The sequence below is a fragment of the Chlorocebus sabaeus genome, chromosome 27, assembly GCF_047675955.1.
Source record: "Chlorocebus sabaeus isolate Y175 chromosome 27, mChlSab1.0.hap1, whole genome shotgun sequence".
Taxonomy (NCBI): Eukaryota; Metazoa; Chordata; class Mammalia; order Primates; family Cercopithecidae; genus Chlorocebus; species Chlorocebus sabaeus.
The window spans coordinates 44,870,951-44,897,064 of NC_132930.1; the positions used below are offsets into that span (position 1 = coordinate 44,870,951).

Here is a 26,114-nt window from a genome sequence, read left to right on the forward strand (position 1 = left end):
AAAATTAGCTGGGCGTGGTGGTGGGTGCCTATAATCCCAGCTACTCAGGAGGCTGAGGCAGGAGAATCGCTTGAACCAGGGAGTCAGAGGTTGCAGTGAGCCGAGGTTGTGCCACTGCACTCCAGCCTGGTGATAGAGTGAGACTTCATCGCTACATAAATAAATAAATAAATAAATAAATAAATAAATAAATAAATTAAATAAATGGGTCTTGTCTCCAGGCAATGGGGCAGCCTGGGAACCCAGAAAGGGGAGTGAGGTGGATCACAGCAAGGAGAGGTCAAAACAACAGAGTAGGGGAGGGCCCTCCACGGGCACAGAATGAAGGCAGCTTAGGGATGGCTGCTTTGGAAGGGACAAGGGAAGGGACCCAGCTGGGGTTTGGGGCCAGAAGGAAGTGTACCTGATAAAGGCATGGCCACAAGCAATGGAGCACGTGCAGTGTTCCCAGGGGGACGGAGACCATGTGGGGAGCCTCGAGAACCAAGGGTGACAGGAAGCAGCCTCCCCGACAGGGAACACTGGGATCCACTGTCCAGCACACAATCAGCTGTTACCCTCACTAGCATGGTGGCCAGGACCCACCTGTCCACACAGCTGGAGCCCAGGGGTCCAGCGTCAGCCCTGGTAACCTATTGAGGGAGGGGGGTATCTGGAAGGAAGCGGCCTTGCAGGACCACCCCTGGTCCCCGTCCAATGTGCCACCTGCTCCTCCCAGGCACGTGAGGGGCTTCTCTGATTGGTAAGATACCCGGCTGCCAGCGGCCCGCTGTAAGGGTGCCTGCACGCCAAGCTCTGCTCCTGGCCCCTGGGCAGGCTTGCTCAGAAACACACCTAGGCAAGATGATGCATCTTGTCACAAGCCAGAGTGTGGGGTGTGGAGTGGCATAAATGACTGGATCTCCCACCCAGTCATTGACACCTGGGTAATCCTGAGCAAGTTACATTGCCTCGCACTGTGCCTCAGTTTCCTCATTCATAAAGTGGGGATTCAGGAAGGGTCAGCCTCCTAGGATTCTCTGAGGACCCCGTGGGGATAAGAGCGACTTTATTTTAAATCCTAATCCAGCACATGACTCCTGACTAACCTGAGCCTGGGAATGCCTCCAAGATGTCGAGTTGATGTATTGCTCTTTATGCAGAAACATCTCTTCACTAGCCTTTCCTCCAAAACAACCCTTGGTGTTGCATACATGATAGGCTGTGACGCCCGCAGCCACCTACACATTCCTTCCAGAGCACGTACACTTTTTCCCCAATCTGTGGGTCTGCGCGGTTATGGTGCAGAGATCTACTGTGGCTGCCCGAGACCACATTTCTGTTTGTTAAGTTCCCCCTCATAAATCACCCTTTACTGAGAAACCGGATTTGTCTGCCTCTTTCTTTGGTTTCTTGGCTCCTTCTGCATTTGGGAGCCAATTTGCATATACGGCCTTTTCAGGAAACAGGCCCCACGTGGTCTGAGAGGAAGAAATGCATGCTGTGATGAGTCTCTTCACCTCCCAGGGGGGTTCCCTGGTCAGGCCCCAAGCCTGGGCTGGAGGTCGGCCTGGAGACCCATGCCCCTGGGCTTACAAGCAGATTCTGTACCATGCAGCTGCCTCTTCTTCACCCTGCACAGCCAGCTATGACCCTGGAGGGACCTAGGTCCAGGTTTGAGGCGAGGATGGGGGTGGGCCACAGTGGAAGCCTTTTCTGATCTAAAATACACTGAGCAGGGGCTGGACGTGGTAGCTCAGGCTTGTAATCCTAGCACCTTGGGAGGCTGAGGCAGGAGGATCACTTGAGGCGAGGGGTTCCAGACCAGCCTGGCCAACCACACAGTGAAACCCCATCTCTTCTAAAAATAGAAAAAATACCTGGGTGTAGTGGCGGCATGCCTGTAATCCCAGCTACTCAGGAGGCTAAGGCACGAGAATCACTTGAACCTGGGAGGAGGAGGTTGCCGTCAGCTGAGATCGTGCCACTGCACTCCAGCCTGGGCAACAGAGTGAGACTCTGTCTCAAAATAAATAAATAACTGAAAAATAAAATAAAATACACTGAGCAATATCTTCCAACTCAGTCATTCCAGAAGCTCTCCATTTCAGGATTCGAGGACTGGTGCATTAGGGAAACTGATCCTTTCCCTGGGCCACGATCCATCTCCTCATGCTGGTTCTCAACTCAGAACCCAGATGGTGCCAGGTGTGGTGGCTCACACCTGTAATCCCAGCACTTTGGGAAGCTGAGGTGGGTGAATCACGTGAGGTCAGGAATTTGAGACCAGCCTGGCCAACATGGTGAAATCCCGTCTCTACTAAAAATACAAAAAATTAGCTGGGCATGGTGGCTCAAGACTGTAGTTCCAGCTATTTGGGAGACTCAGGCAAGAGAATCACTTGAGCTCGGGAGGTGGAGGTTACAGTGAGCCAAGATCTCACCATTGCACTCCAGCCTGGGTGACAAGAGTGAAACTCTGTCTAAGGAAAAAAAAAAAAAAACAAACAGGCCAGGCATGGTGGCTCACGCCTGTAATCCCAGCACTTTGAGAGGCCGAGGCAGGCGGATCACGAGGTCAGGAGATCGAGACCATCCTGGTTAACAGGGTGAAACCCCGTCTCTACTAAAAATACAAAAAATTAGCCAGGTGTGGTGGCGGGCGCCTGTAGTCCCAGCTACTTGGGAGGCTGAGGCAGGAGAATGGCATGAACCTGGGAGGTGGAGCTTGCAGTGAGTCGAGATCACACCACTGCACTCCAGCCTGGGTGACAGAGTGAGACTCCACCTCAAAAAAAAAAAAAAAAAAAAAAAAAGAACCCAGAGGGGAGGCAGGGTGGGCTTAAGTGCAGCCCAAGTGGTCAGCAAAGTCCACCAGACTCTGCCAGCCCCAGTGCCCTCTGGGGTCCCCCTCCCCCTCTTCCTCCTCTCCTGGCCAGCGTCTCTCTCCCCATCTCTTTACCCATGGCCTCTGCTGGCTCAGGCTCCTGGTTGAGTGTTCCCTGCTTTGCCCACCCCCCATCAACTCCCTATTTCATGACCTCCCTGGGAGAGCTTCGGATTGAGTAGATCAATGTCCAAGCAGAGCAAAGTCTCTCCATGGGGCACAGCCGTTGCCCTGGGCCACTAGGGCTTCACTCTGCAGATGGCTCAGGGGCCATCCTTGGTCTGATCACCTGGGCTGGGGACAGCAGGTCACATAGGAGAACATGGTGCTCTGTGGGTGAAAGCCCTCCGGGGGGGTCACTGCACATGGCAGAGACTCGGTGGGTATGGGGTCCAGGCTGGAGCCAGCAGGCAGATCTGTGTGGATGAATGAGCGAATGGCTCACCCAGAGAGGATGGTGGCCAGGGCAGGGGAGGGCTCCAAGTGAGTTCCCACCAAGAGCCACCGAAGGCACTGGGGCTTGGACTTGGGGAAGAGAAGACACCCGTGTAGCCTGGGCTGTAGTTGGTAAGGCTTGCTCCCGGTTCTCATCCTCCCTCTTCTCAGACAGACGAACGCCTGTGCTCCCTAGACCCTTTTGCAGCTGGGCAGGGTCATGTGACTAGTTCCAACCACTAGAGGTGACAAGTGTCACTTTTCAACTGAACACTAAGACCTGTGTGAGATTGTCACGTTCTCTCGCATGGCTGCAGTGAATTCTGAAGCTTTGGGTTCCGATTTAAGTAGCTTGGAATGCACACAGCTGCCCTGGGGAGAAGGGCTGAGGACGGAGGCCCTGCAGGCACCGATGTCGCCCTGCCCATCTCTCCTGGGAGTTCCTCACACAGGCCCAGGGTGGTGCTGATTTGGGAAGGTTGGTGCCACTGGCAGACACGAAGACTGGCATGGAAGACTGAGCCAAACCGGCTTAGAACCTGGCGCTCTGAGGTTCAGATGGCAGACGTCATGAGTCTGGAGGGCAAGAACTGTGCCAAGCATACCCCTGCACCCAGGGCAGTGCCAGGCACAGATGCATGCTCGGCAAGTGCATTCTCAATGGATCCTATAGACCAGGCACCAATGAACACTCGTTGCGAGACGAGAGTGACAGATCCCAGGGCCTGTGGACATGCACGTCTAAGCTTAGGGCAGCAGCAGTTTCTAATCCTCAGGGCACTGCACTGTCTAGCACACAGCCAGTAGCCACATGTAGCTCCTGAACTCTAAAAGAGTTACATTGAAATCTCAGTTCCACTCACATCGGCTGCATTTCAAGTGCTGGTGGCTGGCGTGTTGGACAGTGCGGATGTAGAAAGTCCTCGTCATCACGGGCAGTGGGATGAGACTCTTTGGGGAAAGCACAGAAACCAGACGGGCTCCAGTCTTGCTAGGAAATACTCCAAAGACATTCCCAGTTCATAGAGCACGGTTACAAAGTCGTCAGCCCTCTCGGGCTTAGGGTGTGATGGACGGAAATGGTCAAGAAAGCGAGAAAGAAGAAACTGTGGGCCGGGCGCGGTGGCTCACGTCTGTAATCCCAGCACTTTGGGAGGCCGAGGAGGGCGGATCACAAGGTCAGGAGATCAAGACCATCCTGGCTAACACGGTGAAACCCCGTCTCTACTAAAAAATACAAAAAATTAGCCAGGTGTGGTGAGGCACGCCTGTAATCCCAGCTACTCGGGAGGCTGAGGCAGGAGAATCGTTTGAACCCGGGAGGTGGAGGTTGCAGTGAGCTGAGATCACGCCATTGCACTCAAGCCTGGGTGACAGAGTGAGACTCGGTCTCAAATAAATACATACATAAATAAAATAAAATAAGATAAAATAGAAGAAACTGCTGACACACAGAGCGCATGAGGAGGTACCGTGAGGAACATCGTCGGAATAGGTGGCAATTTGGAAAGTCAGCGGAGGGCCCTGTCTGAGGGGGGAGATTCTGAGTTGAACTGAGAAGGAAGGGAGGGACCCTGTGTTGAGAAGGAAGAAGCAGAGCTCCCCCAGGAGGGAGATCGTGGGTGAAAACCGGCAGGCTTGGTGTCTGAAGAACTCAGAGAGAGCCACCGTTTGGGACTGTGACCATGGGGACAAACTCAGGGGCGGAGGGGTGGACGGGAATGGCAAGTGGGGGTCACATAAGGCCTGGCTCTTGAAGCCGCAGAAGAAGGCCGCTGGGAGCTTGGTGTGATCTGACTGATGTTTTCAAAGCATCACTCTGGCGTTGGGTGGACACAATTTGCTCAGGGGCAAGTGTGGGAGCAGACGGCAGAGGAAGGCTGAGCTGTAGCAGGGGAGGGGCCTGAGTGTGGCCAGGGTGCCTGCATGTCCTGGCTGCCAGGGCCAGACCAGGCTTATTCCTGTGTCTAGGGTCATGGGTCAGAGTGCCACCTCCTGTTCTCAGCATGTCCCACTGCGGACGTCAGTGCAGGTGGAGAGCTGTAGGCCGATGCTTGGGAGGCGGCACTTACCAGGGCTTGTGGACAGTTGTCCTTGGGCCCGGGGTAAGAAACTGAGGACAATGCTGATTTCTGAGTGTGTAACTGGGTAGACGGTGGTGGCAGGTTGTGTGTATGGACAAGCTTTTGTGGGGAAGACTGAAAGTTAGAAAGAATCATGAATGTTATTGGAATAAGATTAGAGATGATAAGATGTTTAATCCCAGCAGGGCACTGTTTAATCCCATGTGGGAGCCCTGCCTCCAGTCTCTTTCCTTCCACCCTTTTCCTTGGCCCTGTGTTCAGCCATAACCAGCCACCAAAATTTCCAGAACTTGGGAGGCTGTGTCTAGCCTCAGCGCCTCCGCTACTGTTGTTCCAGCTGCCCAGAATGCCTTTCCCTTATTGGGGAGTGTTTATTCCCTTATCTCCCATTTGCCAAGACTTAGTTTGGGCAGCATCTTGTCTAGAAAGCTTCCCCTGACCTGGTGGTGTATTTGGGACCTCCCTGGGGCCAGCTCCACAGAGCAGCGATCAGCCTTGCTATCCTTGTCTCCCCAACCTCCGGGGCAGGTGTGTATCAGGTTTCCCTCATCACTGCCATCAGCAGAGGGCCTGGCCCTGGTGAGGGCCCAGGAATGTATCTGTGCAAGCTGCCTCTGGGGAATGTCCAGTGGGAACACTTGGCCCCTCCCCAAGGCCTCGCTTGCCCCGTGAACACACCCAGCGCTATGCCTGGAACGGGTGCCCTCCCCAAGCACTACTTGCAGAAGGGGCCTTGCCTTTCAAATCACACAAGTTCATAACAAGTGGTCTTGTACTTCCGCAAGTTATAATGCATCGTCTTTTATTTTCCAGGCTTCCTGGGATCAGACGTGACATTGCACTAATGAGAAATGGGGGTTTCCAGTTGCTCAGGCTCAGATTGCTCAATGGCAGGAAGCATATTAGGTGCTAAAAACTCCCCGTCCCTAGCCGAGCCGGGCGGGTAAGAAGCCGAGTGCGAAACGGGACTTGGCATGTCATGGGCACTAAGGAAGCGGAGTAAGGCCAACTCACAGGCAGGAACATCAGGACACACACAAAGAGGCAACACCCACTGCGGACGGGGAAACAGACTTTGGTGTTTCATCCACCTCTCAGCACGCTTATCCGCATCCTGTGACGGTTGGCGCTGCACCCTAACGCACGCCTAATGACAGACACCAACGCCTTCGCTTGGGGAGCCTGGCCAGCCTCCTGCTCCAGGATGCCCTGCTGGCTTCGAAGAGGAGAAGAGCCGTATCTCCATCCCATCTCCATCCTTCTCTCCCCAACAGCGTGTGGTTGTCTGTTTCAGGGAGCACATCACTCCTGGGGCGGGTGGGGTTTCTGTTTCAGGCTAAGACACCGCCAGCCGCAGCACAAGGATGGTGCACCAAGAGCTGCGTCGGGTATCAGGCCAGGTACGTGGAAACCCTTGATTCTGGGGCTTTGGCCGTCAGAGGAGGATGTTTTCTCTCCAAGATTTGGAAAAATAACCGCAAGGAGAACAGTGGTGGCTCTACTTCACGTGTGTTTACAAAGCGTTATTTAGAGGGGTCTGTCTTTAAGGTTACTTGTGTGACAAGAAAAAGAAGAAAAGAAAAAAAGAAACCAGACAGGGAGCTCTGCGTATGAGGACCACACCGAGAACTGACGGAAACCACACAGATCCGAGCGGTGGAGGATAAGGCTGGAGGCCGCTCCCCTGCGGAGGGACTGTAAAATTAAACTCTATATATGTCATCTCGCGTGTAAGTAGGCTATACTTTTTAATAAAATAAAAACTTCTGTGTTACTTTAAAGATATTGTGTAGGCATCTAGGGGGTGATCTGGAAGAGGAACGCAGCACACGGAGGGGCGCTGGCGGAAGGTGCCCTGTCTTGTCCCTCGTTGGCCTTTGTCCCTAAAGAGACCCATCACAGACGCCTGCAGAAATCACACACCCCACTCTTGGCACTGTCCCGGACGCTCCCTGCCCTGTCTGCGAGTCTGCCCGTGAGGCCAGGCTGCCTAGGCTCCGAAGGGCCGTGTGCCCACCCCCAACAATGGTGTCAGCACCTGTCATCAAGAAGTCTCACAGCTCACGTCCCAGCCACCTCTGTCCCCCACGTGCCTAGCACCAGGGCCAGGGCACCTCGAGGATGCTGGGAAGGTGGACTGGGCTGCAGCCACCTGTGTGCTCCGTCTAATGCCCGACACAGCCACTCTGCAGCCTCTGCCTGACACCAAGCCACAGCGGGGAAGGGTGGTGTGAAGCTAGCCGTCTCGGCCCTAAACTACGGGCAGGAGCGTCGCCGGCAGGCACAGGGGCTGCACCTGCTGGGGGACCCCCTCCCGCCCACCCCATCGACACAGAGAAGCCAGAGCAAGGTATGCGGGAGGGGTGTGCGCAGTGCTCGCCAGGGACCCCTCGCCTCGGCGCCCGGCACACACCGGCGGGGCAGGCTGGCAGCTGTCAGAACAGCAGGGCTTTCTTCTTAAGGTCATTCCTCTTCCAGAGGGCCAGGCGGTCAAACTCCTCGATGCTCATCCCAAACACTTCCTGGAACTCCTCGGGTGACAAGTGTCTCTTCAAACAAAAAGGCAGAACAGAAGGGACCAGTTAGCACGCAGCAAGGGACACCGTTGGGCCGTGTGCTGCCGCCAAACAATGCAGGGGCAGGATTGCATTGAGGACGGGGTGACCCTCAGTGTGCCCGGCCTCCTGGCGGTTCCTGGCACCCTCTCTGCAGTGAAAGAACTGAGCTCAGGGACGGTGACCCTGTCAGGGACACACAGGGAACACGCAGCACCCAGTGATGGAGCTGGAGCCAGAACCTTCCGCTTGTGACTCCTACAAAGGCATCTGCTGCTGCAGACCGAGTTCATTAACACATCCTGGATCAGGACCCCTACCTGCCCGCAGATGTCTGAGCTTTTACAGATTTCCTTCGGCAGTCATATTCGTTACTTCAGTGAGTGGCCATAGCTGCCATCTGAGAGCAGGAGGTGAAGGGTTTAACTCCCTGGACTTCACAGCCCAGGAGGCTGGGGTGTGGACAGTGAGCAACGACGCCAGGCAAGGCCCAGGCCCGGGCACAAACCCTCCCTCCACCGGAAGGCCCTGGTGTGTGAGTGTGAGAGAGTTGTTAGGCCTCTCTGAGCCCAGCTTCTTGTCTGGGGTCACCGTGGAGAGGCACACAGCTTGGTGGTCAGGGCATGGATGCCAGTGCTTCTGGGATGCCATAGGAGTGAGTTAGCCCTTGGACCCCCAGTCTGCTCATCTACGTAATGAGGTCCCCCAGAGCCCACATCTGGAGCTGTGGGGAGGAAGGCGTGGACATAGGTCAGCACTGGCTGTGGACTGTACCTGTGGGTGCTGGCCGCATGTGTTAGTATGACCTCAGCCACCGCAAGCTCTGTGGAGCTCCTCGCCAAGCAGCCACCTGCCTTCTAGCTCTGCCTTGCAGGGTCTGCAACCCCTACTCTCCTGCCTGTCTTCCTCAGCAGGCTCTGAGAAACCCCACATCCCTCAGAGCGGGCTCACGCGTCCCCTCCCAGGAGGAGCCTTTCCAGGGAGCCTGGGGCTTTCCATACACAGGGATGCTTCCCTTGCCTCGCTTGGGCGGGGCTGAGAGGAGGAACTGGAAGGAGGCTGGAGAAGGCTAGTGGCAGGAAGAGGCCAGGCTCTGCCCGGAATCCCTGTCTGCTGCCCTCTGAAAAGTACGGCTTCAGTGCAGCCATGTGGGAGCAGTCTCCACAGTTCTGTGACACGTTCCACACAGTTATCATATGCCCCAGCCATCCACTCTTGGACGGACACCCAGAGGAATGGAAAACAGGGACTCAGACAGATGATGGTCGCCCACCTTCCTAGCAGCATTACTCAAAATCACTGCAACATGGAAACAAGCCAGGTGTCCATCAATAGACGAATAGATACACAGAATGTGGCATGTCCATGTGACGGAATACCCTTCAGCCTTAAAAGGCTGTGAAGTTCCAACACATGCCACAGCATGGACAAGCCCCAAACATGCTTGCTGGCTCCGTGAAGGAAGCCAGACACCAAGACCACATAATGTACGATTCTACTTCTCTGAAATATCCAGAACAGGCAAGTCCATAGAGACAGAGCATGGATTCATGGTGGCCAGGGACTGGGGGAGAGAGGAATGGGGAGGGACTGTTTAATGGGTATGGGATTTCCTCTTGTGGTGAAGAAAACGTTCTGGAGCTGGAATGTTCTGGAGCTGGAGAGTAGGGCTGGTGGCACAATGTTGTGAATGCAGTGAACGGTACTGAATGGCACACTTTAAAATGGTTAAAATGGGCCGGGGGGTGGCAGCTCACACCTGTAATCCCAGCGCTTTGGGAGGCTGAGGTAGGTGGATCACCTTAGGTCAGGAGTTCAAGACCGGCCTGGCCGATATGGCGAAACTCCATCTCTACTAAAAATACAAAAATTAGCCAGGTATGGTGGTGCATGCCTGTAATCCCAGCTACTCGGGAGGCTGAGGCAGGAGAATCGCTTGAACTCAGGAGGTAGAGGTTGCAGTGAGCTGAGATCACACCACTGCACTCCAGCTTGGGTGACAGAGTAAGACTCCATCTCCAAAAAATAAATAAAATAAAATAAAATAGTTAAAATGGTCAATTTGGATGGGCATGGTAGCTCACACCTGTAATCTTGGCACTTTGGGAGGCCAAGGCGGGCAGATCACTTGAGCTCAGGAGTTTGAGATCAGCCTGGGTAATATGGCGAGACCCCATCTCTACAAAAATTATAGAAATTAGCCGGGTGCGCCAGCATGTACCTAGAGTCCCAGCCACTAAGGAGGCTGAGGTGGGAGGATCTCTTGAGCCCAGGGGGTCGAGGCTGCAGTGAGCTATGATCACACCACTGCACTTCAAACCTGGGTGACATAGTGAGACCCTGTCTCAAAAAACAAACAAACAAAAAACTCAAGTGCTATATTAGAATCACTGTGATTAGCAAAAGAGAAAATGGAAGTGGAGACATCTGGTCAACTATGAAAAGTGTAAACCATTGCCATTCATGCATTTCACACAAATCACCAAATCTGTGAGGTATGCACTGGATTTTGGAGCCCCAGTAGTTGGGGTGATCTGGAGGAGGGACTCAGGAAATCCTCCAGAATGCCATGTTTTAGTTGAATCTGGGCCCAGAGTCAGTCTCTCTCTCTCTCTCTCTCTGTCTCTCTCTGTATCTCATACACACACATACACCCCCCCCCACCCCCCCACACACAGTATATCCAGCAAGTCCACCAAGAAGAGGCCCTCAGCCGCCTGCTGCTATCTCGAGTTTGCAAAGAGGAAAAGAATCCCGGTGTTTGCCAGAAATGAGCCACTTGCATGGTGCTGAGATCAGGGTTTCGTGGTGCTGAGAAATCCATCAGCCAGTCCACGGAAACTTAGAATTGTCATTTCAGACCGTGTCTCTTAAGACATTTAAGACACTCAATGTGTCATTTAAGATAGCAGCCCTGCACTTACAGGAACCAAATCACCATCTTCTGAATTACGGTGGAACAATCAAGACAAATGAGATCAAAGGAACGAAAAAGGAAAATCATTTCTAGCTTTAACCAAGACCTAGTGATAACAGACCTTGTTCCAGACATGGAAAACCAGAGACATAAGGCCCCTGGCAGGGGTAGGCTGGGGTGGTGAACTGACACACAAGTAAATATGTAAAGGACCGGAGGCTGACACCGAAGGGCGAAGGGTGAGGAGAGTTCAGTGCTGGCGCCTGGGGCAGGCCTCCCTGTGGCCACATTCCTGCTTCCTGCTGGGGGAGTCTAGGGGAGGGGCACAAAGGTGCTGGCGGGCAGAGAGAAGGTGTCAGGGGGGTGGTGTGGCAGGATAGCTGGGCAGTGCCCCATGCCATCTGCAATTGCGTATTTACAGGGAGGAAGACTGGTGAGTGAACGGTCTCTTGGGTTTAGCTGGGGTCAGGTCTTTGCTGGAGGAGGGAGAAATGGAGAGGGAGCAGACGGTGGGCAGTCATGCCCCACATGCTGGGGAAGGAGAGAAGGGCAGGTGTGAGGATGATACCATGGGCTCCAGGCTGTGGGAGCCTCTGGGGAGGGCGATTCGAGGAAGACTTGGAGCTGGCAGGCAAGCAGGAAGGCTGGCAGGGTGTTGGGAGGTGGGTGTGGGAAGCAGAGGTACCCTTGGGGATGACTGTGAGGGGCGGTGGAGGGGTGGTGTGGCTGAGGTGTTGGAGGGAGCACCTGGGCGGCTTCTGAAGTTGCTGTGAATGGTTACCTTCTCTGGGAGTGCGGCACTGGGACCGGGACACTGCATCACCAGAGGCCCCGGGGAGCAGCCTGGTTTGGCAGACCATAGCAACAGGGAGGGGCCAGGGGTGTCCTGAGCACGTGGGCTGGGCTGGGTCACTTGTTTGTGGCCTACAGGGCCCAGGACTTGGGATCAGGGGTCTAGGGGGCTGGCAGGGACCACCTCTCCCCAGACTCCAGTCCTGTTTTCTGTCTGCAGCGTGAGAACAGAACTTGGTTGCCTGGGTATCTGGAAGGCTGGGTGAGGGTCACATAAGGGGCGGTCCCCAGCAGGGGGTCTGTTCATCACTCTGGGCTCCAGCTATGGGATTCTGAGTGTCACACCTCACCTGGCTGAGTCTCCACTGCCTCGTGGGTGAGAAGGGCTCAAAAGTCCCCACCCTGTGGCCAGCTGCAGACCTGGCATTCAATCTCACTCGGCCAGAGGCAGGGAGGCTTTCTCCATAGGTCTGCCAGGGCAGGCAGGATGGGTGAGGCCCAGTTGACCCCAGAGGCCGGGCCAGCTTTCTGGCCTCAAGCCAGCTCCTCTGGCCCCAGGTTCCTGAAGGCCCTGCAGGAGTGCACCTCACCCGCAGGGCCTGCGCAGGCCAAGCACAGCTGGAAGGAAGCAAGCCTGGGGTGGGTGTCTCTGCAGAGGGTGGGGCGGCCTCACTGCTGAGGTGCACTGGTTTCCCCAGGGAACATCCTGCAGGGAGGCGTTTTTGCAGCCTGGCAGGAGGACTGCCTCAGGAAGCCCAGGCTCAGAGAGGTTGTATGACTTGCCCAAGGTCACATAGCCAAGAAGTGGCAGAGCCAGACTTGGGAGCCAGGCTAGGTGGCTTGACCTTTCCTCCACCCTTACTTCCTGCCTCCCACCTGGACCTCCAGGGCCATCTCAGGTTTGCTGTGAAGCCTCAGGGACCTGTGCCACCTCCACTCCAGCAGGCACAGGTTGTCCCGGCCAACTCCCCCACCAATCTCCAGCCCTAAGTCCCCTCAGGGTACTCCCAGCTCCCTGACCCCACCCATCTCAGAGGCCCCTGGGAGGGACCTCTCTGACACCTCCTTCCTCCACACAGCCCACCAGTCACAGCTACCCCCCGTACCAGCACAGGGCTGGCTGACTGGCTGGGCCTCAGGTCCTAGCCCCCAGGGCCAGCAAGGGGCCACTTTTCTCCCAAGGCTTGGGCTCCGTGGTACATCCCACCAGCTCATGCTGCCTTGGCCTGCACAAGGAGGCCCTGCATACAGGGGTGAGTCTCACTTAAGCCGGGCCCAGGCCCCAAAGTTCCAGCCCTCCCAGCAGGAGGTCCCTGCAGGACCTACAGTGACATCACTGTCATAATGATGGTGGCCACTGTCCCTCCAGGCGAGCTCTCCCTCCACACCCCGGGACCTCTCCCACAGCCTATGGGGCAGAGAGGGGACAGTGGCTTAGCAGGGAAATGTCATGGCTGTCAGGTGGCCCCAGGACCCTGCCCCCTCCACAGCCTTGCACACCTCTCCTCCGCTCCTCTGCTCCACGGTGTGCTGTGGAACCCCAGGGGAAGCACCATGCAGTGCTCCCTCTCCCATTCACTGGCAGTTCTTCCTCATCCTACTGGTCCTGACTCAAGTGTTTCCTCCTCCTGGAGGCCCTCCTGGATTGCGCTCACCAAGCAGGCCCTGGGGCCATGCTGTGTCCCTCAAGGCTGAGTCAGTGCTGACCTTCTCTGGCTCTCAGCACCATGAGGGTGAGCACAGGCCTGTCTGCTCACAGCACTGTCCCATCCTCACTGAGGGACAAGATGTCTTGTCTACCTCTGTGAATCTAAATCTGGGCTCCCCTCTGCAGCGCTGCCTCCAACACCTCCAGCTTCCACTGCCTGTCCTGCTCTCTGCTGTGGCACCACGGGGCTCCCCCACCACTGTCCTGGCCTACGAGGCCCCTGCATTTGGCGTCTGCCGGCCACTCTCCTGATTCCCGACACTTTCTCCCAGCCACACAGTTCTGCTTGTGTTGCTCTTCCTTGTCTTGGCCAGGGAGGACCTAAGGTCCGGGATTCTGGTGCAAACCTATCTCTCAGACACACACATGTGGCTCCAAACCTCCTATTGTCACCCTCAGTCTACCAGGACACACCCTCTCCTCAGACCAGTTGGATGAGTTTAAACAAAGGAGATACTCTTTCACTGTGGGGCCCTTATTTTTCAGGCACATTCCAACAGTTTGAGCTCTCACTGCTTGAGCAAACCCTGGTGTGCATTTGGCCTCAGGGCCTGTAAGAGGACAGTTCAAGAAACCACAGGACTCCAGCAATGGGCTGCTCCCCTTGCTCTGTGTGTGTGTGTGTGTGTGTATGTGTGTGTATATGTGTATGTGTGTGTGTATGTGTGTGTGTGTGTATGTGTCTGTGTGTATGTGTGTGTGTGCATGTGTGTGTGTGTGTGTATGCGTGTGTGTATATGTGTGTGTGTGTGTGTGTATATATGTGTGTGTGTGTATGTGTGTGTGTATATGTGTGTGTGTGTATATGTGTGTGTGTGTATGTGTGTGTGTATATATGTGTGTGTGTATGTGTGTGTGTGTATGTGTGTATATGTGTATGTGTGTGTGTATGTGTGTGTGTATGTGTCTGTGTGTATGTGTGTATGTGTGTGTGTGTATATGTGTGTGTGTATGTGTGTGTGTATGTGTGTGTGTGTATGTGTGTGTATGTGTGTGTGTGTGTATGTGTATGTGTGTGTGTATGTGTGTGTGTATGTGTCTGTGTGTATGTGTGTGTGTGTATGTGTGTGTGTGTATGTGTGTGTATATGTGTGTGTGTATATGTGTGTGTGTGTGTGTGTGTGTATATGTGTGTGTGTGTGTATGTGTGTGTGTGTGTGTGTGTATATGTGTGTGTAGGGTGAGGGATGGCAGGTAGGAAATGAATTCCAGGAAGAATAAAGTGTGTGTGCAAAGGCCTGGGGCAGGAGGAACCTTGGCTGCTGGGGGAAGCATAAGAAAGCTGAGGTGTCGACTGGGCATGGTGGCTCACGCCTGTAATCCCAGCGGTTTGGGAGGCTGAGGCGGGTGGATCAGGAGTTCGGGACCAGCCTGGCCAACATGGCAAAACCTCGTCTCCACTAAAAATACAAAAATTAGCCGGGCATGGTGGTACATGCCTGTAGTCCCAGCTACCCGGGAGGGTGAGGCAGGTGAATCACTGGAACCAGGGAGGTGGAGGTTGTAGTAAGCTGAGATTGTGCCACTGTACTCCAGCACCTGGGTGACAGAGCAAGACTACGTCTCAAAAAAAAAGAAGAAAGCTGAGGTGTCTGACCTGAGCTGGGAAAGGTGAGGACAGGATAGGCGCTGCAGGGCCCTGGACTGTGTTAAGCAGTTTGGTTTTTAGCCTAAGAGCAATGGCATTTATGACTAAGTATGCAATTTACAAAAGCTCCTGTGGTTATGGCGTTGTTTTCCTGCTCTGCCCTGCCCCGCCAAGCAAGCAGAAAGGTCTCAGAGTGCGAATCCTCGAGCCACAGACCCAGGAGGGCCTCAGGCCAGACAAGAAGTCCCTTTCTACCCATTCACCTTGCGTTCTGAGACAGCTGAATTGTACGTGTTGACGTGGCTGGGCTGTGGGGCCCGGTTGTTTGGTCATACGCTAGTCTAGATGCTGCTGTGAAAGTGAGCTGTAGATGCAGCTCACACTGACAGTCAGCTGACTGCAAGAAAAGGAGATTGCCCTCAAGAATGCAGGAGCCTCACGTAGTCTGTTGACATCCTGAAGAGTAAATACTGAGGTTTCCCAAAGAAGTCCAGCCTGGAATATTGACTCCTGCCTGAGTCCCTGGCTTGCTGGCTTGCCCTTCACATTGCAGAATTGCCAGCCTGCACAATTGTGTGGGCCAAGTTCTTAAAATAAATTTCTTAGTATATGGCTGTGGCTATCTATCTATCTATCTATCTATCTATCTATCTATCTATCTATCCATCCATCCATCCATCCATCCACCCACCCACGCAGCCACCGATCCACCTACTCATGCAATCCACCCATCCACCAATCCACCAATCCATTCACTCCTCCATCCATCCATCCATCCATCCATCCATCCATCCATCCATCCACACTCATCCACCCACCCATCCATACACCCACCCACCCACCCATCCACCAGTCCATCCACCCACCCTCCCACCCACCCATCCACCCACTCATCCACCCACCCACCCATTCACCCACCCATCCACCTACCCACCCATCCACCCACCCATCCACCCACTCATCCATCCACCCATCCATCTACTCATGCATCTATCCATCCATTAATCCATTCATCTGTCCACCCATGCATTCATCCACCCATCAATCACCTACCCACCTACCCATCCACCCATCCACCAATCCATCCATCCACTCCTCCATTCATCTATCCATCCATCCATCCATCCACCCACCCACCCATCCACCCATCCATTCACCCACCTATCCATCCACCCACCCATCCATCTACCCACCCATCCATCCACCCACCCATCCATCCACCCATCCACCTACCCATCCATCTACCCACCCATCCACCAACCCATCCACCCACTCATCCATCCACCCATCCATCTACTCATGCATCTATCCATCCATTAATCCATTCATCTGTCCACCCATGCATTCATCCACCCATCAATCACCTACCCACCTACCCATCCACCCATCCACCAATCCATCCATCCACTCCTCCATTCATCTATCCATCCATCCATCCATCCACCCACCCACCCATCCACCCATCCATTCACCCACCTATCCATCCACCCACCCATCCATCTACCCACCCATCCATCCACCCACCCATCCATCCACCCATCCACCTACCCATCCATCTACCCACCCATCCACCCACCCATCCACCCACTCATCCATCCACCCATCCATCTACTCATGCATCTATCCATCCATTAATCCATTCATCTGTCCACCCATGCATTCATCCACCCATCAATCACCTACCCACCTACCCATCCACCCATCCACCAATCCATCCATCCACTCCTCCATTCATCTATCCATCCATCCATCCATCCACCCACCCACCCATCCACCCATCCATTCACCCACCTATCCATCCACCCACCCATCCATCTACCCACCCATCCATCCACCCACCCATCCATCCACCCATCCACCTACCCATCCATCTACCCACCCATCCACCAACCCATCCATCCACCCACCTATGCATCCATCTATCCATCCATCCATCCATCCACCCACCCACCCATCCACCCATCCACCCATCCATCCACCCACCCATCCATCCACCCACCCATCCATCTACCCATCCATCCACCAACCCATCCATCCACTTATCCATCTATCCATCCATCCACCCACCATTCATCCACCTAATGGTTCTGTTTCTCTGTAAAACCCTGGTTGATACACTTTCCTATCTAAGGAGCAAAATGCCTGTCTGTACCGGGAAGTCGGGGGCACCTAAGACAGGTTAGAAATTCATTTTCAGGCTGAATGCAGTGGCTCATGACTGAAATCCCAGCACTTTTGGAAGGCCGAGGTGGGAGGATCACTTGAGCCCAGGAATTTAAGACCAGCCAGGGCAACATAGTAAGACCCTGTCTCTACAAAAAGTGAAAAATTAGCTGGGTGTGGTGGCACATGCCTGTAGTCCCAGCTACTCAGGAGGCTGAGGTGGGAGGATCACTTGAGCTCAGGAGGTTGAGGCTATAGTGAGCTGTGATTGTGCCACTGCACTTCACCCTAGATGACAGAGTGAGACCCTGTCTCAAAAAAATGCATTTTCCACACTGTAATTAACTCAGAAGACAGCATGTTGCAGTGGCTGCCAGCAGCACCTTAGCTTGAATCTCAGCTCTGCCTCTTACGAGCTCCGTGTGCTGAACCCCGCTCTGCGTGTTGGCGCCACCTGATTCGTCTGACCCTCTTCCATAGGACAGCCCTCTCAGAGTGGAAGAGGATGATCATGGCTTCTCCAAACTCCTCCGTACGTATCCACACTAACTCAACACCTACCATGTGCTGCGTGGCACCTTTCACCGCTGGGAGGCTGGGTATCCTGTGTCCCCTTGGCCATGCCCCATCAGTGGGTGTTAATCACATCTGCGCAGTGCTGCTCCACTAAGTGCTGGCCATTCCATCCACCCTTGAAACTGAGGGACACATCTGATTGGGACTCCAAACTTAATCTGCCTGCTTGCTTCTAGTCACTCGCGCCTTAATTTTTTAACCTATATAGCTAAAAGTCATGTGGCCAAACAATACATCACTAAATTGCCACTAGCTCCCTTACAGATAACACCTCTAATGTGTGATCACTATAGTAATGGTTGCTTAAAGTTGTTTTTTGGGAACTTACTTAGCTCTTGTCCATTTTAAGCCAGTAGAGACCATGAGCCCTTCAAGTAGGCCTGAGCGAATGCCCGACTTCAGAGGGCCAAAAACACCTTTCTTGGATCATGCTAACACTGTCTTCTTCTTAAACATACGTCCCATGAAGAACCATGTAGCTCAATCACGTTCACCCAAAATCCCGATGCCCTCACCCTCCGCACCAGCCAGTCATCTTTCCCACGCCTTAGATCACCCACTTCTTATTCCTCCCTCGGCCCTATTCTCTGGGAGGCAAGTTTGAGATTTGTTCTCCAGTCTCCTTGCTCAGCAGTCTTGTGCATAAAATTTCCCTCTTTTGCAAAACCCACTGTCATACTGACTGACTGCTGCTCACAGGCACAGAGCATCTGGCTGGGTGTCACCATCCCACCCACACAGCCGGCAGCCACACCTGGGGTGCTTTCCCATCACCAAGTTCCGCTCCCTCGACTTCCCACAGATCACCTGCATCCATCCACTTCTCACACTCACCAGTCCACAACCAGTGTCGAAGATGACATCATGTTTTGCCCCAGACCCAAATTGCCCTGAAACAGTCTCCCTGCCTCTACGCAGCCAATCTGGGCTTCACCATGTAGCCACAGGGGTTGTTTTCAATTGCACACCTAGTCATAAATGCCATTGCTCTTAGACTAAAAAAAAAAACTGCTTAACATGGTCCAGGGCCCTGCAGGGCCTATCAGGGTTCAGGTCCAGACACCTCAGCTTTCGTATACTTCCTCCAGCAGCCATGGCTCTCTCCTGTCCCAAGTCCATTGCACGTGTACTTTGTTCTTTCTGGAATTCATTTCCTACCTGTCATCCCTCATCTTACTCATACAACACATGCACACACACACGTGCATGCACACACACACGCATATCCACATGCATATACACACATATACACACACGTATACACACATATACACATACACAGTATACACACATGCACACACATACACATATACACACATACATGTATGCACGCCCATATACACACACGCATATCCACATGCATATACACACATACACACGTGTATACACATATATACATACACACGTACACACATATACACATACATGTATACACACCATATACACACACATGCACACATATCCACATACATACATACACACATACACACTGATATAGTTTGGCCGTGTCCTCACCCAAATCTCACCTGAAATTAGACTCCCCATAATCCCCACATGTGGAGGGAGGGACTGGTGGGAGGTGACTGGGTCCTGGGGGTAGTTTCCCCCATGCTGTTCTCATGAGAGTGAGTTCTCATGAGATCTGATGGTTTTGTAAGTGTTTGACAGTTCCTCCTTTGCACTCTCTCTTTCTGTCCTGCCACCATGTAAGACATGCCTTGCTTCCCCTTCCATCATGACTGTAAGTTTCCTGAGGTCTCCCCAGTCGTGCAGAACTGCGAGTGAATTAAACCTCTTTCTTTTATAAATTACCCAGTCTCCGGTATTTCTCTATAGCAGTGTGAAAATGGATGAATACGCACACATGCGTGCACACACATACCCACATGTATATGTACATATATACACATGTAAACACACATGCTCACAAGTATACACACACACATATGCAAGCACATAGGCACACACACATCCCCTGTGGGAACCACATTCCCAGTGGGCCACCACATGGCCATTTATAAGGTAGGGCAGGCTGGAGTGGTGGCTCACGCCTGTAATCCTAGCACTTTGGGAGGCTGAAGTGGGCGGATCACCTGAGGTTGGGAGTTTGAGACCAGGCTGGCCAACATGGTGAAAACCCATCTCTATTAAAAACACAAAAAATTAGCAGGGTGTGGTGGTGTGCGCCTGTAGTCCCAGCTACTCGGGAGGTTGAGGCAGGAGAATCGCTTGAACCCAGGAGGCGGAGGCTGTAGTGAGCTGGGATTGCATCACTGCACTCCAGCCTGGGAGACCGAGGGAGACTCTGTCTCAAAAAATAAATAAAAATAGCCGGGCGCGGTGGCTCACGCCTGTAATCCCAGCACTTTGGGAGGCCGAGGCGGGCGGATCACAAGGTCAGGAGATCGAGACCATGCTGAAACCCCGTCTCTACTAAAAATAGAAAAAATTAGCCGGGCGAGGTGGCTGGCGCCTGTAGTCCCAGCTACTCGGGAGGCTGAGGCAGGAGAATGGCGTGAACCCGGGAGGCGGAGCTTGCAGTGAGCTGAGATTGCGCCACTGCACTCCAGCCTGGGCGACAGAGCGAGACTCTGTCTCAAAAAAAAAAAAAAAAAAAAAAAAAAAAAAAAAAATAAATAAATAAATAAATAAATAAAAATAAATAAAAGGTAGGGCAGATCGTCACTGACTGGCCTAGAAATACCCATGTCAAATTTGAAAGCAAAAAGCAGGATGTCAAACCTGGATATACAGTATGAGCCCTCCTGATCCAAAACAGGATTCAGTTAGCTCTGAGATGATGTGCAAAAGAGATTTCCAGAGGCATGTCTCCCACTGAGTTATCCGCTGTGACTGGGTGGGGGAATTCCTTAAGAGGTTTATGTCCTTCTTTGTATTTTTCTGGACTTCTATGACAGTTAAGAATAGTTTTTATATTAAAAATAAAGCTCTTTCCTCCGAAAGAAAAACACCAGGGGTCCCTTTCTCTCCTGCTGGGAGGTGGCCCCTCCTGAGCCCCCTCTGGCTCACATCCCACTCCCAGCCTGAGGCAGACAGGCAGCCGCTGCTGAAGAATGAGGGACATTCCCCATATGTGGTAATATTTCCAGTTGCCTCCTGGCTTGGCTGATCCTGAGGAGGGAGGACTACGGTCGCACCCTTGGGTGTGTTCTTGGAAATCTGAGTGATTAAAACCATTACCCAGGTGCCAGAGGGTGTTTTAAAAGGATACATTTACAAATGTTAACCGTGTGTATTTTACAATTTTCATGTTGTATTATTACCAAAAAAAAGTTAAATAGAAGTCCTGTCAAGCACACTACAGTGCCAAGAGGGTTGCAGCGAGTCCCAACAGGCCCCTGGTTCCACGCTGCTGCTGGCCAGGAGCTGCCAGACATGCTGGCTGAGCTCACCTCTTGTGGTGAGAGCAATTAACTCCAGCACCATGAGACAGTCCCCAGAGGGGACATGCCCTTTGATGAACAAAGACACACAACCAGCAGGAACCCTCCTGGCAGTTCCTGACCGGGTGAACCACCCACCCCACTGGAGACACCCATTTTACAACGGTCAGTAGTATTTATGCTTGGGACGGGACCTGACCATGCAACTCACAAGGAAACAAACAGGAGCTGAAGAATGCATCCCTGCAGGCTGCTAGCGGTGTTGGAGTTCAGTTTGAGGTGCCTTCTCTGGCCACTGGGGGATGGTCACATGTGACGGTAGGCAGAGGCCACCCAAGAGACTCAAGGATGAGATAGCAGGGCCGCCTCCTGCGTGTGAGGTGGGTGGCACTGGATTTGCAGCCTCACCTGCGCACTCATTGGATTCGCAGCCTCACCTGCGCACTCATTGGATTCGCAGTCTCACCTGCGCACTCAATGGATTCGCAGCCTCACCTGCACGCTCACTCAGCACAGATGCTAGGCTTCTCCACCCACCTGGCGCTGCCTGGACCTACATACCAGCTTCCTAGCCGGCTCCTGCTGCCTGGCTTCCTCCTACTGTCAGGCCTGAGTCCAAGCCAAGCCATCGCATCCCCTGTGACTTGCACGTATATGCCCAGATGGCCTGAAGTAACTGAAGAATCACAAAAGAAGCGCAAATGCCCTACCTCACCTTAACTGATGACATTCCACCACAAAAGAAGTGAAAATGGCTGGTCCTTGCCTTAAGCGATGACATTATCTTGTGAAATTCCTTTTCCTGGCTCATCCTGGCTCAAAAGGCTCCCCCACTGAGCACCTGGTAACCCCCCTCCTGCCCGCCAGAGAACAACCCCCCTTTGACTGTAATTTTCCTTTACCTACCCAAATCCTATAAAACGGCCCCACACTTATCTCCCTCTCTTTTGGGACTCAGCCCGCCTGCAACTGGGTGAAATAAACAGCCATGTTGCTCATACAAAGCCTGTTTGGTGGTCTCTTCACATGGACGCGCATGACATCTACTGATGACCCATGCACATCTTAACACATCAGAACTTTTGGGTGGCCTTTCCTCTTCTGTGCGGTAAAGTTCAAATGTCCCACAAGCTGCCAGCTCCCCCCGCACCCCCGCAAATGGCCTTGTGCTATCTGGCTCTGCGGTTCCTTTGCTAGCACGATCCCTACCCATCTGGGTGCTCGGCACACCCTGGGGGACTGACCGCACTGACTGGCCAAGGCAGTCAAGGGTTTGCCATGTGGCTTCTCCCTCCTCCTCAGCCCCATCTCCCACCCTCCCACAGGCAGACAATCACTGCCTGTGGCCCAGCGTTCTCTTCCCCATCTTCAGGAATGTGAAAACAAGTTGCTGTTCAAAATCTAAGCTGTTGGAAATTTAACATATTTTGAGCCTTAAGAGAATATGATTACAAGACCTGAGTCATGTGACAGGCAGCTGTAACCTAAGCAGCTGTCATCTTTGTTTCTCTGATTACAGATTAGTCTTTTTCCTTACCTACATTGTTTTGTAAAATGCTGTAAACGACCAAAAGGCACCAGAGAAGACCTCTTTCCTCTTAACCACTCATCTTCATTGTAGATTCACTTCCTTCTTTCCTCTCTCTGTGGAAGACTTCACGTCTCTGTGAAAGACTATCACATTATCTAAGATGGAGTGTTACATATGCCACCCAGCTCAGGTGATGTCAGCAGCCCTGTTAGCTCCCAGCATGGGCCTAGGGCTAAGCCTGGCCAATTGGGGCGTTGTATTCCTTGGGCCAAACTGGCTGATCAAAGGGTGGTCATATTACCTACTCAGGGGCAGAGATGGAGCTTTTTCTAGGACTGCTGAGAGAAAGATGTGGGTCTCTTCCCTGCAGATTTAGAACCTGAGAAAGGTGAGGTAAAAGTCTATTAATAGAGCCAGCACAGAAAAAGCAGTCAAAAGATAGAAAGAAAGAAACTGGGTGCTGGAGACATAATTGAGCCCTTGATTAAGCCACACCTGAAGGAGACATTCAGTCATGAGAGTCAGCTGTAAGCCAAAAATTAATTCTAAGCCCTGCGGCCAGCTGATGATTGAGGAGGAATGAACCCCTCCTCTCTGCCAAGGGGATTTCAATGAAACCTAAAAACCTAGTTCAGGCCACGAAGGGAAAAGGGGGCAAGTCAGACATGTCTCATTCTACCCTCCTCCCTTCGGAATTCGGGCACAATTGATAACATTAACATTAAAACAGGGATCTTAAAACTGTAGCAATAAGATACCAAATTCTAGGCTGACTCTAGTAGAGCATCACATGACAGAGAGCAGGCCCTGAAAGAAATACAAATATTTTACCCCAAAATTTTTTGGCATATTTTAAAATGGCTCTGCAGGCCAGGCATGGTGGCTGACACCTGTAATCCCAGCACTTTGGGAAGCAGAGGCGGGCAGATTACCTGAGGTTGGGAGTTTGAGACCAGACTGGCCAACATGGTGAAACCCCGTCTCTACAAAAAATAAAAAACTTAGCCAGGCATGGTGGTGGGTGCTGCTAGTCCCAGGAACTCAGGAGGCTGAGGCAGGAGAATCACTTGAGTCTGGGAGGTGGAGTTTGCAATGAGCCGAGATTGTGCCACTGCACTCCAGCCTGAGCAACAGAGTGAGACTCTGTTTCGAAGTAAAAAAAAAAAAAAAGACTCTGCAAAGCTGTCTCTAGTGGGGGAAATGTACATTCCAGAATCCCTTTCCCTTTCTAGGTCTTTTTCTGATCCTGAAGAGATTAGCCGAGAGTCTAGGACCTTTTAAAAGTCTGAATAGGAAACATTTGCCATCTATTGCCTCTAAGGATGGCCACCTATGAAACTTCTTTTATGTAATAAGAACCGTGGTCTCCACAACCCCTTATCTTAACCCAGATGCTCCTTTCTGTTGATTCCAGGTCTTGAGATAATAACTTAACTCTTTCAACCAAGGGCCAATCAGAAAATCTTTGAATCCACCTATGACCTGTAAGCCCCTACCTCGAGCTGTCCCACCTTTCCAGACCGAACCAATGTGTACCTTACATGTATTGACTGATGTCTTCTATCTCCTTGAAACATACAAACCAAGCGGTAACCCAACCACCGTGGGCACGTGTTCTCAGGAGCTCGCGAGACTGTACCTCTCGGGTGGTCACTCACATTTGGCTCAGACGAAACCTCTTGATGTATTTTACAGTTCGACCCTTTTCATGGACACAGTAAATTCCTTCTCTGCTTAAGTCACTTTGGGTCAAGTTCCTATCGTTTGCAACAAACAGGTCAAAATGGATGCACCCACTCCCAGTGCTACAGTCACACCAGTGACCTGGTCCTCTCCCTCACTGCCACTAGCCCTGTACTGAGGGAACGCTATTTTCCAGGCCCTGGGCAAGGGCCTTTATGCAGCCTCCCGTCTTCAGAGCAGCTCAGTCAGGTGCAATCAATATCCTCATCTTAGAGGTGAGGAAATCACAGCTCAAGAGCACCAGCCAGCTAGTGCAAGGCAGTGGGTGCCTGCTCAGTGTTCCTGGTAAGGACGTACTTCCTATCTGGGGACACAGCCTGTAGCACCCGCTCCCTGCCAGTGCTCAGGGGCTTCCCTGGGCCTGGAATGCCTTTCCAGACTTCCCGTTCTGAGGAGCAGCCTGGCGCCTACTCCCCTCTCTGGCACCAGCACTAGGGCACTGCTGAGTGCCCCTCAGCTGCATCCACACCCCTCCAACTCCCTCCCAAGCAGCGGACTGAGCCACTGCCCCTCAGCTGCATCCACGCCCCTCCAACTCCCTCCCCAGCAGCGGACTGAGCCACTGCCCCTCAGCTGCGTCCACGCCCCTCCAATTCCCTCCCCGGAAGCGGACTGAGCCACTACCTGGTGGGCAGCTGGGGCATGGCCGGGCAGCTGGCCCTGTGCACATGCGGTCATACACACTCTCCAGCCTTGGGGCTCGGATGGGGCTGGGTGTCCCCTTTCCTTCAGGAGCCCCAAGACCCTTCACTCTAGCAAGAGTCTACTAAAAGGCAGCAGCACATTCACGACGGGACTCATGAGATGAAACCCCCGGCTGGATGCTGGGACACCACAGGGCGCTTGTGAGGAGTAATGGAGGATTGTACATGCCACTCTGGGCACATAGTAGTTACTCAACTAAGTCAGTTCTCTCAGTCAACAGATCTGATTCAAACACCTACTCTGTGCGGACATCTTACCGGGGTTTTGAAACACACACTTGCTTTCTGCATACGTCCGGTTATTTTAGATGGGTGTAAATGTGGTTGGGTGGGAAGCTGGGGCAGTTTACTCAGTCTCAGTAGGAGAGAACAGGCCCCTACTGCAGAGCTGATTCTTCTTCTTTTTTTTTGTTTTTTGTTTTTGAGACCGAGTCTCTCTGTTGCCCAGGCTAGAGTGGAGTGGCACCACGTTGGCTCACTGCAACCTCTGCCTCCCAGGTTCAAGTGATTCTCCCGCCTCAGCATCCAAGTAGCTGGGATAACAGGCACCCGCCACCATGCCCGGCTAAGTTTTGTATTTTAAGTAGAGATGGGGTTTCATCATGTTGGCCAGGCTGGTCTCGAACTCCTGACCTCCAGTGATCTGCCCGCCTCGGCCTCCGAAAGTGCTGGGATTATAGGCGTGAGCCACCGAGCCGAGCCCAGAGCTCATTATTCTTACAAAGCCTTCCCTGCCCCATCCACAAACCAAGGTGGTCTTCTTTGCAAAGTCGTCAAGGTTGGAGAACATCACCATATCGTTTGGCCTCTGAGGCAACGTAGGCCCCCGACTCTGCGTCATGGCAAGGCTCTGCACTGTCCCCCACGGTGGCCCCTCGGGCAATGACCTTGACACCACAGAGGAGGCATTTGCGGAGACTCTCACACGAGAAATGAGTCCCCTGCCCCAGCAGTCCCCCCACTTACCTCCAGTCTCGTCCGGTCCACGTCCTTGGGCAGTTTCACGCGAATTCGGTTTGTGACGATGAGGGAGTCATACGGATAGATC

General features: G+C 53.0%; 1 protein-coding gene across 3 annotated transcripts in view; it reads right to left on the reverse strand.

Annotated features, from left to right (window-relative positions):
- Window positions 1–6,161: 6,161 nt before the first annotated feature.
- Window positions 6,162–26,114, reverse strand: part of ABLIM2 (actin binding LIM protein family member 2) — a 195,310-nt gene continuing 175,357 nt past the window's right edge. For 2 of the 3 annotated variants that reach the window (XM_073012534.1, XM_037983103.2), the window contains 2 exons: window positions 26,033–26,113; window positions 6,162–7,934 (listed from right to left, as the gene is read on the reverse strand). In XM_073012534.1, the coding sequence (XP_072868635.1) occupies window positions 7,821–7,934; window positions 26,033–26,113 (195 nt within the window). In that variant the 3' untranslated portion in view covers window positions 6,162–7,820. The remainder of the gene's footprint in view (window positions 7,935–26,032; window position 26,114) is intronic. The other variant, XR_012091644.1, reaches the window with a different exon arrangement.